The 17,397-nt window shown below is 32.6% G+C and overlaps 1 protein-coding gene across 1 annotated transcript; it reads left to right on the top strand.

The window, feature by feature from the left end:
* Positions 1 to 362: 362 nt before the first annotated feature.
* Positions 363 to 16,619, top strand: LOC149769389 (beta-1,3-galactosyl-O-glycosyl-glycoprotein beta-1,6-N-acetylglucosaminyltransferase 3-like). Its single transcript, XM_089949919.1, has 2 exons — positions 363 to 1,401; positions 15,409 to 16,619. Exons 1-2 carry the CDS (start codon positions 363 to 365, stop codon positions 15,672 to 15,674), a joined length of 1,305 nt encoding a protein of 434 aa, XP_089806045.1. The 3' UTR covers positions 15,675 to 16,619.
* The last annotated feature ends 778 nt before the right edge of the window (positions 16,620 to 17,397 follow it).

Raw genomic sequence — 17,397 nt, 5'->3', positions numbered from 1 at the left:
ATATTTCCATGGCAGAACTGAGACATGGAAATTTGCATAGCTATGATTATAGGAATAACTTGTTTAATGGTACCAGTATCTGCAATAAATGAAGACCACAAACCCTATAACTTTCCTTTCTGTCTTCTTTCCAGTCATTCTTGTTAGGTGTTTGTTACTGGTATTGTCTCGTATTTGATCACTACGCAGTATTATAGTTTTTACTCATGAGATTTTAAGTTTGCTCAAGCTAAATATTCGAATGGTCCTTTACGCCGCTTTTCCTTTCAATACTTATATGTTTCTTTCCAATTACAAAAGGTTAACAATTGACCGTTCCCGTCATGCCGAAGCTCGTTCGACGAAAAGCTGAAGTTGTCATAATGTTCAGTGTGTTTTGCTTTGTCTGGATTGTCAACCATTATTTAGGTTGTGGTGGTGACTGTGAGAAATTGTCTTTCATTCGAAATGCCTCCTTTGAAGTTTCATTTAATAGAACCCAAACACCGAATGAAACACAGACGGAAAAAGTGCTAACCAGGAAACTTAGAAGACTTGTAACAGCAGTCGATTGCAAACGTATAATAGAGGGACAGAAAGAGGAAATTACTAATGCCACCACGTGGATGACGAAACAAACCAAAAATACTATTCTTGATGCTGAATATTTAAATTTGACATCCGATTGTAAAGCATACAAGAAGGAGAGAGGTTTTCTGGACTTCATCGTGACAGAGGAGGAAAAGCAGTTTCCCATTGCCTACAGCATTCTTTTGTACCAAGAGGTGGAGCAAATGGAGAGGCTCCTGAGGGCAATTTACAGACCTCAAAATATCTATTGTATTCACGTCGACTTTTCCTCGTCAGTGGAGGTTCACAGTGCCGTAAATGCCATTACCAGATGCTTTGAGAATGTTTTTGTGGTTTCCAAAAAGGAGACTGTTGTTTATGCTGGGTTCACGAGGCTACAGGCAGATATAAACTGCATGGCCGACTTATTGCAGAAGAATGGGGAATGGAAATATTTTATAAATCTTCCAAGCCAACAGTATCCTATCAAAACAAACCACGAAATTGTGAAAATTTTGCAAATATATAACGGTTCAAATGACATCGAGGGGATAACAGGTAATCGCATGCTTCCAGAACGATTTAAATACGTTCATAATTACGTGTCAAAGGACGGTGGGAAAGCAACCATTTACATGACAGATATACCAAAATCTGATCCCCCACATAATATAACAATTGTAAAAGGCAGCGCATATGGCATCTTTAGCAGGAACTTTGTTCGGTTTATTATTTATGATGAAAGAGCAAGAGCTTTATTGGAATGGTGCAAGGAAATATACAGCCCTGACGAATATTACTGGGCAACGCTGAATCATGACCCACACCTTAGTGCTCCTGGCGGTTATGCAGGTAAGGTAAATGCAACATAGATATGTGTAAAGGAGTGAATTATATAGGCTAAGTTGGGTTTCACTTCCTGCAGAAAAGATGGCTTATAGAAGGTTCATTTCTCTTCACTAAACGTCTATTATCTTTCAGTGACTCGAAGCAGTTCGATATGCAAAACTTCCATTACTACTGAACTGTGATGTATTAGAGTTATTAGAGGTGTGCGGTATTAACGGTTTATTTCGATATTTTGTTCGTCGGTAGGCAACACGGTACTTTTTACTACATCGATAAATCGGTAGCTTCCGTTTCTAAGTAATATACTAAATTCCGAAGTAATCTTATTACTTATTTAATTTAATGATATTAGCAACATGTTTTTATTTTTATGACGAAAATAATGTAAAATATATTAATATTTTGGGGGTTACAAAACAGTTGTATTTGTCACAAATTCTTATGGAATATCACAGATATGATTATAATTCTTTAATTACACGTTTAACACTTGTCACATAGTGGCGAAATGGAATACTGTGAATGAAATTTGGGCCAAATATTACTCTTGGAAGAAATATTGCTGATTAAAAAATATAATTTCTTGGATTATTTACTTATATAATGTGTTATGTACATATATTCCTTTGCAAGACTGCCAATCATCGTAAGATTTTCTTGAGAACCATTGTTTTCTGTTAGACGTTTTGAAAATTTCTCGAGACCAGTAAATAGATTCTAGTTTGTTGAGTGTGTTTAGGATTACTAACACTTCTAAAATTGTCTTGCCTTGCATCCCACTCAAAGCATTCTCAGCAAATAATATCAATAGTACAGCTAATATATTGTAGGCTTCTGTGTCAACACTTCCTATTTTTGTCAATAAGCTCCCCAATGTCGCCATAGTTTTTCACCGGATGTTGGCTATCATGCAAGAGTAGTCATCCTACTTCACATTCAATTTTTAGATTACAACCAAGGCATCAATAAACAAATTTATCTATAATGTACTGATCATTTAATTTGGGGTGTGGGTGCGACTTTTGTTTGTTGAGCTGAGATATTTTATTTTATTGTAAGATAATTAATTTTATTATCCAAATATTATAATAAATATAATATGATGTAATTTTGTTATAAAGTGGACCAAGATATTTTATCCAGCATTTGACTGACGGAATTTTGTTTCTAACAGAAATGTGTCAGACCTATGAAATACATCATTAAATTTCTAGTTTTACGACTACATGGGGTTTAACTAAGCAATAAAGAAGAATCAAAACCAAAACATTTTATAAAATTCAAAATCTTAATGTATTTCTCTAAAATGGAAAGTGAAAGAATTAAAAATTGCTTACAGTCTGGTATGAATTCCTATTTTGCTACACAGTTTTATTAATTCCATTAGATCCGAATACGTTGCAAATGCATTCTGAATGATAAAAAAAATATGTAATGATGTGTCAACAGTATAGAAAAAGTCGCCGTTTTAATTCCAAATATCTTTAAGTTAATGGACCAGTTTCACAATACCTTTAAATAACGCTCTTGGGTTATCTTGCAAAATCTCGTAATTCCAAAACGAGGCGCTCACAGCTGGGAGATTTACAATTAAAATGTCAAAACGTTGGAATCATATTGATTATAGCATAGAGGATTTACAGTGTTTAACTGTCAAACAGTTACAAAAATTCTTAAATACAAATACTCCGTTAGGTATTCGAAGGACACAAATAATTCCAATTACAAAATTTACATATGTCAACAACTTTTGACATTATGCAGTATAACCTGTGTTATAAGAATTTACTGCGCATAAAAAAATAACTAAGAGAAAGGCGTAAGTACAATTGATATGTGATACCAATACAATTGTTTTAGTAGCATGTAAATACTAATGTAATAGAGAATTTCAAGAATGGATAACCCATCTATCTTCTTTCTTATACATAAGAATCACGTCTCTTATGTGGAGCTATAGGTCCAGGTAACTTCAAGATAAACTGTCCTTATACACTTCATACATTAAGTTAGGTGCTAAATGCTAATAAAGTCTTCTATATCCATTTCAAATTAAATTCCTCTTACCCTCTTTCTGTATCTATCGAGCTTATTTTCAACGTTTGATTTACAAAGCCTAAGGCAATGTTCTATGATAGCAATCTATGAAAGTAAAACAAAGATTGTATGCTACCTTAAAGCAAGTAATCCAAAGAGTATTGCTACGTGGATCAATAATTCAATGTATGTTCAAGTATTGGTATGGCAATTAATATACATCACTACATTTTCGGTGCACAAAATTTTGAATTTTCAACTATATATTTGTGTTTACCGGTTTTAAACGGCTCTATGAGCTCTGCAACTTAGTTTATATACATGGGAGTAATTTCCTTTTTTATTAAGTATTTCTTCTAAACCTGGATATAGACCAACATAATATCGTAACTCGTAAATAACAATAAAATCAAAGAAATGTATGTCCTTATGTCTTTGACACATAATTATTTTAACTTTCGATAAAATACTAAATGTGCATTGTGTATATGCTGTCCATGTTTTAGTCAATATCATCTGGCAGACAAGTTTCAAAATTGCAACATTTTATTTAGAGTCATATTTGTTCTAGTTGTCAAATTACGAATGCATATGGAAACAGTGTGCTAGACTGAGCTTACTAAAGTTTTCTGAATATCCTTTAAATGGAAGGCTCCTGATTAATTGTAACCCTAACATAATGAAGAAATAAAATAATCTTATCTATCAAGTAGACTAAAGTCTTCTACCAGGAAGAGACAGACACGAAGAGTAAACACTTCCAACCAATTTAAATACTTCAAGATAGAAGAAACTACTTTGATAACAAAAAAGACACAGATTAAGTAGAGGTTTGAGACTTTCGAACTGATAAGTAGAGAAAAATCAAATACAAACCGCTACCTGTCTAATTCATGTCATGTTCAAAATAATAAATGAGTTGTTAACAACCAGCATTTAAAGATTGGGTGTTCTAATGGGTACTTTAATGGGACTTTATGTCGGCTCTGATGATACTTAAGTCCAGACATGAAAAGTACTTTAGATACTGGTATTTCTTGAGACTCTTGAATTATGAACAGTTGCAACGGCCTTTCGGCGATATATAGAACACAATTTTGGATACAATACGATGGTTGACGAGTTGTCAATAACATGAATGTAATAAACCCTAACCCATGTCATCATTTCGAATTCACGAGCTACAGTTATCATCTTTGAAAGCTTCAATATTTATATTGTGTCTTACTTTCTCTTTTTATAATGACTTTTATCATTTTTTATTTTGACAGTTTTGTACTAGTTCCAATTATCTTGTGTTTGATCAGTGAAAACATGTTGATCTTGATCAGAATAACCAAAAGGTCCACCAGATATAATATGAACTTTATCTAGTTTCTTACATCATCACCTGTGTGCTTTATAAAAATATACCCTTCTCCTTTTCAATTTCAATGGAATGTCAATCTATTTAATATTGTATTATATTTAATGTTTTGCTCTTGAGGATTTAAACTTCTGAATCTTGCGAAGACGGATATTTGTGTTTTCGTCACGATGGTAATACGATTCATAAACTTATTTACATTTTTTCTATTCTTTTGCCTCCAATTTATAAAATAGTTCTTATTCCTTTGGTCCAATTGTTCAGTTGGGCCTTGTGACAGGGCCAATGACAGTTGTTGTATGTCACCTGCAAAAGATAATTTTATTTGTACAAGGTTGTCTTTTTCTAACACTTATTGCAATAGCTCACAACCCCAACTGGAGTTCCGAAACCATGAAAGAAAACGAATCTTACTGGATATGCAGACTTACAACATTGAAACCAAGCGGTTTAAATGAATAAGACTAGAAAAAGACAGCCATTCATAAATAAAATTATCTTTTTGCAGCTGGCATGTTCTCTTTTCAATAATTCTCTAAATTTGCTTATTAGTCACCCAATAACCTATAATTACAACTATAACAATGAAATATCCGGGATATAATTTGTGCGTACATAACTTAACAGATGACGCTATGGCTCATCAATTTCTAGGTCAATATAAAATATATTTCAGCATCCGCATCAAGTCATAGTCATGTAAAGTTTTACAAAGACAACTGTTTGTCTGTTTTATTTGTTTGTCTGGTCTATGTTTTGTATTTGCCTTTGAAAAAGACTCTTTAAGAGTCGAAAGCGCTTAGGCTAGCTAGATACCAGTTTTGACCTGTTCGTAGTGGGTTTATCATTATTATTATTTTTATTATATATATATATATATATATATATATATATATATATATATATATATATATATATATATATATATATATATATATATATATATACTTATATCCGACAGAATTCGTGTATCTGATGTATCAATCATGCGTTGCATTATACTTTCTATTTCATTGTTGCTCTCTGAGTTTACAGGCAATGTTCTATGATAGCAATCTACATAATGTGACAAAATATGTTCTCTCCCTCTAATTTAATCGATAAACCTAAATGGATTTTTACTGGACAGAACTCTTTATGTTTTGTTATTATTATTTTCCATAATTATGTTTCAACTTCAAAACATGAAGCGAATATTTGTTTTAATTATCTCCTGCTGCAATTTTAACTTACTATCTTCAAACATTAGATGAATGCGATAGCCTTCTTGTCATAATTTTATTTTAGTTTGTTGGCTAGTTTTGTTTGCTTCTTTTCTCTTGATGAGACGATTGAGCAGAGCCGTTAGTCCTCTTCTTTCAGATTTGAGCATTTTTATATGACGTAAATGTTTCACCATATTTTATTAATTGACTAAATTTTAATTAAAAATTCGCTATTAAACTTCAGCTTGAAATGTGCTTTAAATCATAGGATTGAATAATTCACCTCTCTTTGCAGTTTATACACATCCTTAAAATTACTTATTTTCTGCTTGTTTTTTTCTTTATTATAATTTTTCTTTATAATGCTAGTTTGATGTATTTTGCTCCACTATTTTGTATACCTGTTGTATTGGCTATTGCGACGTTCTGTTTGGTCAATATGTCTATTTGCATCAGAGTTGTTTTTTTTTTCACCAAAATTTTTATCATGCAATTTATTTTTCCATTTAGGCTTTTCAAGCTGTTCTACCCCACTTCCCGGTAAAACTTAATTCGGTGGCCCCGCCTAATAAATAAATGTTGGGAAGTTTGTCCCTCTTCCATTTTAGTTATATGGTTTACACCTCCGACTACTTAATGTTGTTACAAATCAGTCAGATGTTATTTTTCTCTAAAGTCATTGTACAACATCAGACTAGGTCACACATTGTCGCAACAATTGGAATAGAAATTAGGAACAAAATCCCTTATGACCTGACCATCAGAATTTAGTGTATAAAAGGTGGTAACTACTCCAGACCACCAGGGACCGACACAACTACACGATGTAAAACTTAAGTAGGAATAACTTATACTATCTATTATTGCGACTTTATGGTCTTAAACATACTAGAAGAAATAGCGAAAAGCAACCAGTTTTTGTAAAATTCAACAGATAATTTATTTCCCTAGAATACAAAAAGAAAAGCTAAAAATAACTTAATAATTAAGTCACAATGAATCCTAAATTTTTTAACTCAAGTCCTAATGAATAAAATTCTGAATAAAAATGTAAGTGTTATTTCAAATAATTTCCAACGGTGAAGGTGTTGATATGCCTGTAGTAGCCTGCAGTATTTAATGTACTAATATACCAATGGCCTGAATTATAATGATGTGCCAACAGTATTTTGATGAATCACATAATACAATCCAAGAAGTTTTTGTTTGAATTCCCTATAATTCCGCACTTTGTATTTCGAGTGAATAAAACATTTCAAGAAATAACTTCCACCCCAAATCGTCAACTGAACACAACCAATGATTATACTTCAAGATCATACAGTACGAATAAATATTTTTCCATCAAACATTATTATATTAAATACGAAGACACAACATAATAACATGGATGGGTGCGAACAGTTCATTTTTTTAACAATATAAGTTATAATTAGAAGGTCTGTTACTAAACTAATACTAAAGAACAATAAAAACATAATGTCGCTGACTCAGACTAGGATAAAAATCCTACAATTCAACCTACACTCACAGAGAAATATTAACTATGTATTAGTTGTTTACAGAATAAAAAGAAACAACGATTCTGGTCAATTAAACAATGAACTTGATTTTGGACAAGGTCAGCCACCAGATACAATTTTATATGATTGAGTGCATTTAATGAATATGAAACTAACAAACAATGCAAATTATATTCATATAATAATAATAATGATAATAATAATGATAATGATAATAATAATAATAGTCCGGTTTCATGTTGAATACAATACTGCTGTATTATCCTGGTAAGAATTCCAGTAAATCTTTCAATAAAAGAAACGTTTTGTTTGACTAAATTGAAATGTATCCTATTTTTCCTCTAAGTAATATGTCATTGACTTTTGATTACATAATTCTTTTTCTTCATTGACCCTTATCTTTCCGAGCTTAGCTAATTAAAATGGCTCGGAAACGTTAATTTATGCTATCTCCCTTTTCTGTTTTATTCTTCACTTATCGCATTTAGAGTCACGGTTGTATTTTTCATACACTTGAAAATTAATAATGTATGCCTGCTGCTGGTTAAGCACGTTACTAACATAATCACTTCTGTATCGAAATCCGTTTATAGTTTGCTTGTGTAGTGTGTGAATTTAGATTGCTAATTAAACCATTTTGTTTTAAAACGAGTATTTTATTCTGTTTTTCACCTTTGATTTGCTTGCAAATTGACTCGTATTTGTAAAATAACCTGTACATTCATGATTTCTGTAAAGATGTCATTTACGCTATTAGACAGACATTCAGAGTAGGTCATACTTGCATTTTAATGAGCCAGACCGTAATCAAGTATATGACACTTGAAGAACTAACGTGCATATTTTTACTTTTGCTTTAAGGGAACGGTAACCATATATGAGAAAATGATTGTGGAAATATGGTCTAAGATAGATGGTGTAGAAATGTTGCCTAAGATAGATGGCTTAGAAATGTTGTCAAAGATTTAAGATTGATGTTGTAGAAATATTATCTAATATAGACGGGGTAGAAATACTGTCTAACATAGATGGTATATAATGTGGTCTAACATAGATGGTATATAAATATGTTTGAAGATAGATGGTGCAGACGTATGGTCTGAGATAGATGATGAAGAATATGTTCTAATATATATATATATATGACGTAGAATACAGTCTGAGATAGATGATATTGAATGTGGTCTGAGATAAATGGTGTAGAATATAGTCTGAGATAGATGGTGTGGAAATATGTTCTAAGATAGATGGTATAAAAATAAGGTTTAAGGTAGATGGTGTAGAATATTTTGTAAGATGATGTAGAATCTGGTCTGAGATGGTGAAGAAATATGGTTTAAGATAGATGGTATAAAATATGTCTCAGAAATAGATGGTATTGAAATATGGTCTGAGATAGACGGTATATAAATATGGTCTAAGATAGATGGTATAGAAATACGGTCTGAGAAAGATGGTGTAGAAATATGGTTTAACGTAAGATGGTGTAGAATATTTTCTAAGATAGATGGGGTAAATTATGAGCTAAGATAGATGGTATAGAAATACGGTCTAAGTTAGATGATGTAGAATATGGTCTGATATAGATACTGTAGATTATAGCATAAGACAGATGTTGTAGAAATATGTTCTAAGATGGATAGTATAAAAAATAGGGTTTAAGATAGATGGTGTAGAATATGGTCTGATATAGATACTGTAGATTATAGTATAAGACAGATGTTGTAGAAATATGTTCTAAGATGGATAGTATAAAAAATAGGGTTTAAGATAGATGGTGTAGAATATGGTCTGATATAGATACTGCAGATTATAGTATAAGACAGATGTAGAAATATGTTCTAAGATGGATAGTATAAAAAATAGGGTTTAAGATAGATGGTGTAGAATATGGTCTGATATAGATACTGCAGATTATAGTATAAGACAGATGTTGTAGAACTATGTTCTAAGATGGATAGTATAAAAAATAGGGTTTAAGATAGATGGTGTAGAATATGGTCTAAGATACATGCTGTGGAATACCTCATTTTTGGCAATAGTGAAACTGTCAAAATAGTGACTTATGTTGCGTATAATCGATTAAATTTATATCAATATTTAATATAATTGCTTGTAAAGTTTAAAATCTTTTTATATTATTTAATATCAAAGTAATGTAATTTTATTTACTAGGACCATTTTCCAGAAAATTCAGTTTGACCTGAATCTGTTCATAAATACCTAATAATAGAAACACTGTTTCTATTTTTGACTTAGTTTCCGACCTTGATTCAGAAATCACTGAGACAAGTAAACAACGTATTATTTTTATTTTATTCTTGGAGTAAAATCATTGGTTTTTATCAAGGTCATACTGGGAGTACATATTTTATATGTAAACAGTTTCTATTTCGCAATTCTGGATTTTATTAAGGTTTTATACCTATATCTATAGAGAAATTAATTAGTTGGGCTTTTGCACTGGAAAATGTGTGTATGTGACCAGGTTGGAGTTGACATTTTAATTTTTATTAAAATTGTTTCAATTCTAAATGATAATTCTTTCTCCTGGAAATACCTGAGTGCTCATACAAAATTCTTTGACAAAGACGTTTATTTAAATTTTATTAAGAAATTCAAATACCAGAATATTATTGACTGTGGAATAAGAAAGAACTGTAGACGATACAAACACCATAAAGGCTACATAGAATTCATTAGAGCATTTCATTATTAGAACTTCTAAAATTTAATTCGTGGATTATTCTTGGATTATCTTTGGATTTGATTCTAAAATCTGTACGTTATTTTTTCATTTTACAGTGTATTTCCAGGGAAATAAATTATTTGTTAAATTTTCAAAGCTGGTTGTTTTCGCTCTTTCTTTTGTTACTGTTTATTAGAGCCTAAACACGTAACATAAGACTTATGGACAGGCATTTTTATTTTAGGTTCGATGCCAGTATGTTTTCAAATTTGTTCATATTAAAGCTTTGAGACACTTCAATTTTCCCATGTCTACCTATGGCGATTCCACAAAACCAGAAAATGTATTTTTAAAGTATATATTTAGAAGCTACAACGGATATTCAGTGTTTGAAAAAATTTGTTTTTAATTCTCAAAATGGAGCATTTTATTAGTCTGCAACGGCTTAAAGTTCGATGTAAAATTTAGAATGTTGTAGTAATAAAAGAGTCTCTTTTTGGTCTGCTATTATCACATCAAGATAAAAAGTCAGATATTAAACAATCTTTTCATGTATATATCCTTTTTGATTGATGGCCCTGGTACGTGTGTTTAACACTCAACAAATAGATGATTAGACAATTAAGCTAGTTAAATAATAACTGGAAAAACATTTATTTGTTTTAATACCATTACTGTTTGACAAGTTATATTGATCTTGTTCTGTTCTTTTATTGTCCCTCTCATATTATGTCGGATTATGACATAAGTATATGCATAACTCAGAATACTGTCCACCTTGTGATGATATGTTGCTACATGGTTTTGTCCAAAGTCACAAAATATCCCACGTTTTGTTTTTAGTTTAGGATTTTATAACATTATTTTGCACATGTTATAAATTTTTAAAATGTTAAATTATGGGGTTTTGGCATTCAGCTATTATTCTAACGTGTATTCAAAGACTAATATTGTAATAAAATTTTAATTTACAGAGTGGTGTGTGTATAAAATGTAAGGCCTTATCATATGTATTTTTTACAAAGTAAGTTATCACCTCAGAGCTGTTATAAGACTATATTTCGGTTAATTTGCTCTAGCTTATGGATTACTGTCTTAGTCGTTTCTTAATTAAAGAGTGACAGGCGGGATCTCACAATGTCTGCTGCGTGGCCTACGGGTCAAAGGTGGTAAGACTTGATAATGTTTTGAAATGGGTTATAACCTTAGAGGTGGACTTGTTAATGTATTTTGTTACAAAATGTAATATGGTGGTCTGAAATAGTACGAATACAGAGAGAATTATTTTTTTTATTGTGTATCTGTTGGACTTTGAAAACAAATAGATTTGGTACTGACTAACCTATATTCATAGTGTTTGTGTTAAATTATTCTTGTATTGAGAGAGAGAGAGAGAGAGATGGGTGACGGGATAAAGCTTGTTCGTTTTTTGATGCTTGAAAGTAAGGTTTATTTTTTTGTGGCAGGCACAGGATCCATCTTGTCAGTAATTGTTGTTGTTTTTTGTTCTTTTTACTTTTATATTTAAATGTCTTCTTTTGTGTGTCTGTTAGATATTTTAAAGAAAAAAGAAAACACTTAGTATTGGCCTTGGGTTTATGGTGGTTATTTAATTTAGTTTTTGTCTTGTGTGGTTATGATGATGACTATTGAAAAATGAAAATATTAACATATCCCGTCCATACCACTAAAATTCAATCACTTAAGTAATGTTTGTTCTTTAATAATGTAAATAAATGCATTATCAAAACTATCTATGATAAGACAAATATTAAAATTATATTGATTTAATATAAAAAATGATAGACCAGTTCCTAGAATATTTCTGGATTTCATATGTCAGCAGAATATCATCAGCTTTCATCATTATTTTATTTTTCATGTTGTATAGTGAGTTTGTCGATACGGGGTGAAGATATGTTAGTGTTCGAGTACTTTTTTTAAATATAAATATGGAGCAGATTTGATACAAGATGAAGTGTTATCATCGACGCTATTTTCATTAATTATGACGATCGGGAAACACCATTACAATCTACAGAAGTTGTCTGTGTAACGTTAGACGAATCGTACTTATTTGTGTCAACGCTTGCTGACGATTAGTTCTATTTGCAGGACACATCGAGTGTTTCAAAAAACGTCTAGATAATTTGCACAACTACAGTAATAATGTATTCTAAATATTGTTCTTGATAAAACTAAAGTTTAGGGTCTTTTTAAAAGGTAGCCGATTAAGACGGTACGAAGTATGGAACATTGCCGAGAGTAATATTGATGTGATTGAACATTTAATTACCCTGGTCTTGTTTCTCAAGCAATGGTAAATTCTCTAAAGTTTAACAAACATTGACTGATAAAGAACTAAAGGCAATCAATATGTTTATTTGTATTCTGTAATTGGAAAAAATATAATTATTTCTAATTTGAGCACAAAAAATTACTTAAATTATAATAAAACTTGTTTATATGAGTGTTCTTCATTTTTTAAGTTACGTATCAGAGGTATGAAGTTTTCACTAGGCTGACGCCATTACTCTGTACAGAAAAAGATTTTAAAATATTTCGTAAATCTAAAAATATATTATTCTGATGTCGGAACTTGGAAATATCCCACTTAAGACTGTTTAAGTTTCTTAAGGATTGGTTTAGAATTAAAACTTCTGCAAATATTTTACTAAATATTGAGAATGAATCAAATAAATCTATAAACTGAGTTACACTCATATAAGATATTTTAAACGGATTTGGTGTTCGAGCATGTTTCCTGCTTCTAGAAATTTGTTTATGAAGCATTTAAAATCAGTGATAAATTTTTCAAGTGTAATTTAATATAAAGTAAGTATATATTTGTCCATCCTTTTTCCAGATTGACGATTACCGTTTTGTTTTTGATTTAAACTTGTTTATATAAAGATTGAGTTGCAATATTTGTAATACGATAATTTGATTTGATAACCACGCAATATTTGTAAAATGTACCATATGCTTATGAGAATAAACTATTGAATTGGAGAAAGTATTGTCAGAGGCTTCCCGTGGGTCGGAGGGTCTTACCGGGATTTTATGGTTTCTTCCTCCACCAGTTATACTAGCCGCAATGTATAGTCAGTCAATCGTGAGCTGGAGATAAACCCACAACAAATGAATGGCCTCCCCTTTCTGTCGGTTGTTCAGGTAGTCAAATACGCTACATCACAAGCCACTCTGAACAAAATTGTCTCAACAGACTTATCAGTTATTGTTTTTGCTGTTGTTGTGGGGTTTAACGCCATTTTTCAGCACACGATAGGCTATACATGGCGGCCAGTATTAATGGTGGAGGAAGAACCTGGGAAAACCCCGGAAAGAACCACCGACCCACGAGAAGCTGCTGGCAAGCTTTCTCACATACCCACATTGGCTGAATCCTAGACTCGAACCGCCGCAGACAGAGGTGAGATGGCAGTGATCCGTAACGAAGAGCGCTTTAGACCACTCGGCCACTCGGGGCCCCCAGACTTATCAGTAGATATCTGATGCTACAGATCAGAAATTAAATTAACATCTATCTACATACTGTAGCTATTTTCCAGTTAGGTAGATCCTTTCAAATATCTTTAGACTTTATGATTCCGAGCATTCTTAATATTTTATGTTTAACAGCAATTCATACCGAATAGCTTCATTGACTTTCAGGATTCGCAACCTGAATTTTGATTAGCCATTAATAAGGTAGCTTACAGCCTATATTTTGAGTAGCCATTGATAAGGTAGCTTACAGCCTTTATTTTGAGTAGCCATTGATAAGCTACCTTACAGCCTATATTTTGAGTAGTCATTGATAAGCTAGCTTACAGCCTATATTTTGAGTAGTCATTGATAAGCTACCTTACAGCCTATATTTTGAGTAGCCATTGATAAGGTAGCGTACAGCCTATATTTTGAGTAATCATTGATAAGGTAGCTTACAGCCTATATTTTGAGTAACCATTGATAAGGTAGCTTACAGCCTATATTTTGAGTAGACATTGATAAGGTAGCTTACAGCCTATATTTTGAGTAGCCATTGATAAGATAGCTTACAGCCTGTATTTTGAGTAGCCATTGCTAAGCTAGCTACAGCCTATATTTTGAGTAGCCATTGATAAGGTAGCTTACAGCCTATATTTTGAGTAGTCATTGATAAGCTACCTTACATCCTATATTTTGAGTAGCCATTGATAAGGTAGCTTACAGCCTATATTTTGAGTAGCCATTGATAAGCTAGCTTACAGCCTATATTTTGAGTAGCCATTGATAAGGTAGCTTACAGCCTATATTTTGAGTAGCCATTGATATGGTAGCTCACAGGTGTCAGATCTTCATGTAATGCAGTCTTGTTAAAATTACGGTTTACAATTTTAAATTTAAAAGCCAATATCAATTTCTTCCAATATTTTTTCTCCAGTATTGAGAGAAATAGCATTTGTTTTAGTACCGTCTTCGTGCCATTTCCATAAGTGTGTGTAGTAAGTAAATTGTGGAGTATGTACATGTAATAGTTTTTTTTTTTTTGTCATCTAAGCGGTTCCTCCTTGTCGATGAAGTTTACACAACACAATTGTTCTCTTTTTAAACCAAAATCTTTCCTCTTATGTCTGTAACAATGTTTTGGGGTTTTTTTTCTTCACATCCTTGTGCTAAGTCATCATTACGGACAATTTTAAACAAAAGTCTTTGAATTGGTGAATGAATCCTTAGTTCAATTCGTCCGTCTGTCCCTATGGTAGTCTGTCTTTTTCTGCCTTCCTGTACTACCAATCGATGCATGCATGTATGTATGTATGTATGTATGTATGTATGTATGTATGTATGCATGTATCTGTGTGTGTGTGTGTGTGTGTGTGTGTATGTATGTATGTATGTATGCATGTATGTATGTATGTATGTATGTATGCATGTATCTGTGTGTGTGTGTGTGTGTGTGTGTGTGTATGTATGTATGTATGTATGCATGCATGTATGTATGTATGTATGCATGTATCTGTGTGTGTGTGTGTGTGTGTGTGTGTGTGTGTGTGTGTGTGTATGTATGTATGTATGTATGCATGTATGTATGTATGTATGCATGTATCTGTGTGTGTGTGTGTGTGTGTATGTATGTATGTATGTATGCACAGTACAGTGTACAGTGTAATGTTTTCACTAAACTTTTTCCACTTTCCATTCCAGGACCGCCAGACGAGAAAAGATGGCTGGCAGTGTTTGCCAAATGGGGTGAACCCTGTCACGGGAAGTTCGTGCGAGGTGTGTGTGTGTTCGGGGTGGGTGATCTTAATGAACTAGTGGCAAGGGAGGAACTTTTCGTCAACAAGTTTCACCTCACCTTTCAACCGCTTGCTCTTGACTGTTTGGAGGAATGGCTCTACAACAGAACTTTCAGCTCAGAAACTGTAGATCTCGACTTTTATAGAAAATTACCATTCATTATGAAGTGAAGAGCTTGTGAAAATGCCTGTGGTTTTATCAGAGCTTGTATGTACTTTGTATGTGGTATGCGTGCATGAATAGGTTTACTCTGATCTAATGACCCATATCTTTCAAACATGGGAGAATCAATGAATTTGTGAACAGGCAATTAGGCTGAAAAGCTAATACTAACAAGAATTCACCCAGTAGTATTGCAAACTTGATTTTCACTTACTACATAGAGAACAAGAAGACAGCACATGCATTGAAAACATAGCGGGTCTCACATATACATGCAAGATTTGCACCACTTTAATGTATGTGTAGAAAATGTTGTCCCCCCCCCCTTTGCTGACGATTCCATGGTTTCTTGACATAACTATTTAAAGTTTGAGAGAGCCCTTGTGTGGGTCATCAGGTCTGTCTACACATGTTGTCTCTTAGGAATATGAGTCTTAAATGCTGCTAAATTTATAAAAGAAACGGGGATATTGCACGGATCAATGCTCTCCGCATGATCCGGTGCAATGCATGTTGTTTTCAGACTTATCTGCTACAGTGTCAAGACCTTAAACTAAGGGATAATCTTATAAAGCCAGGAGATTCTTCGTATTTGTGAATGTTATCCCGAGGTGACAGTACACAGGTGTTATTACTGCGGCATGCTTGCAGAGTGGTATTTCAAACTATTATATTTCCTTCATAATTTGATAATCAGTCTAAATTCCTTGCCATTTTCTTGTTCAGAGTTGGTTGTTTCTGAATGTGTCTTTTACATGCACAGTACAAGCGACAAACAGAAGTAGAAATGCGAAAAATAATAATTAATATGAAGACGATAAATCCGCACATAGAGATATCTATTGTATGAACCAAGTTGTAAATATGACAAACGGTCTTAATTTCTATTTCAGACATTGCCTTCTTTAAACCATTATATCGACTCTCTGCGCAATGGATATTATACTATCGTGACTTTTGAATAAATGCCGTTCCTGGTTGTGAACTGTTTTTACTGGTACTCGTCCTTGTTCTTAACATATAGCATTTATGACGTGGCAAGTACAAATTAATTGACAAAGCGGCAACATAAGTATCATAATTATAATCTGATTTATTATATCGATTCTTGTTGTCAATAGAAGAACACTCAGCACTACAAAGCACGAGATTTGACCTTACAACCCATAACTGAATAATAAATCATTTTAAGTGGTGAGCATATATATATATATATATATATATATATATATATATATATATATATATATATATATATATATAGAGAGAGAGAGAGAGAGAGAGAGAGAGAGAGAGAGAGAGAGAGTCCAAGACTACGACTGCTAATGCAGCTGTGTTAACAGTATTCTTCTTGCAGAAGAGGATGACTTTGATTTAGCTTTGACTGATCTTCTGTTGTCTCAGCTTGAATGTTCCCCAGCGAAGTATGTACTTTTTTTTACTTCCTTCTCCATGAGTACCATTGGTGGATGGCTTCATAAAGAGACAGTAGTTATATGTCGTGCTTGGGGGGCGGGGGTCATATAGGGTCTATAGAGACCCATAGACTTGCATGGAGATGAAATTAGGGTCAAAGGCTTAATAGGATCAAAAGCGGTAATGGGGTCAAAGGTTTTATAGGGTCAATAGTGTTTATGGTGTTAAACAGGAACGGTAATGTTAACCTTTTTATCTACAATCTTAACACGCTCCTTTCTAATCCAACACATGACATATACTATCCGAAATAAA

Source organism: Sinohyriopsis cumingii, unplaced genomic scaffold, assembly GCF_028554795.1.
Source record: "Sinohyriopsis cumingii isolate HCF-2022 unplaced genomic scaffold, ASM2855479v2 utg003954l, whole genome shotgun sequence".
Taxonomy (NCBI): domain Eukaryota; kingdom Metazoa; phylum Mollusca; class Bivalvia; order Unionida; family Unionidae; genus Sinohyriopsis; species Sinohyriopsis cumingii.
The sequence above is the reverse complement of the archived record's forward strand: the minus strand, read 5'-3'. Positions and strand labels throughout refer to the sequence as shown.

Coding starts and splice junctions, on each gene's coding strand:
- LOC149769389 (XM_089949919.1), top strand. CDS start 363: ATGTTCAGTGTGTTTTGCTTTGTCTGGATTGTCAACCATTATTTAGGT. Junction 1,402..15,408: donor TGCTCCTGGCGGTTATGCAG/GTAAGGTAAATG, acceptor TTTCCATTCCAG/GACCGCCAGACGAGAAAAGA.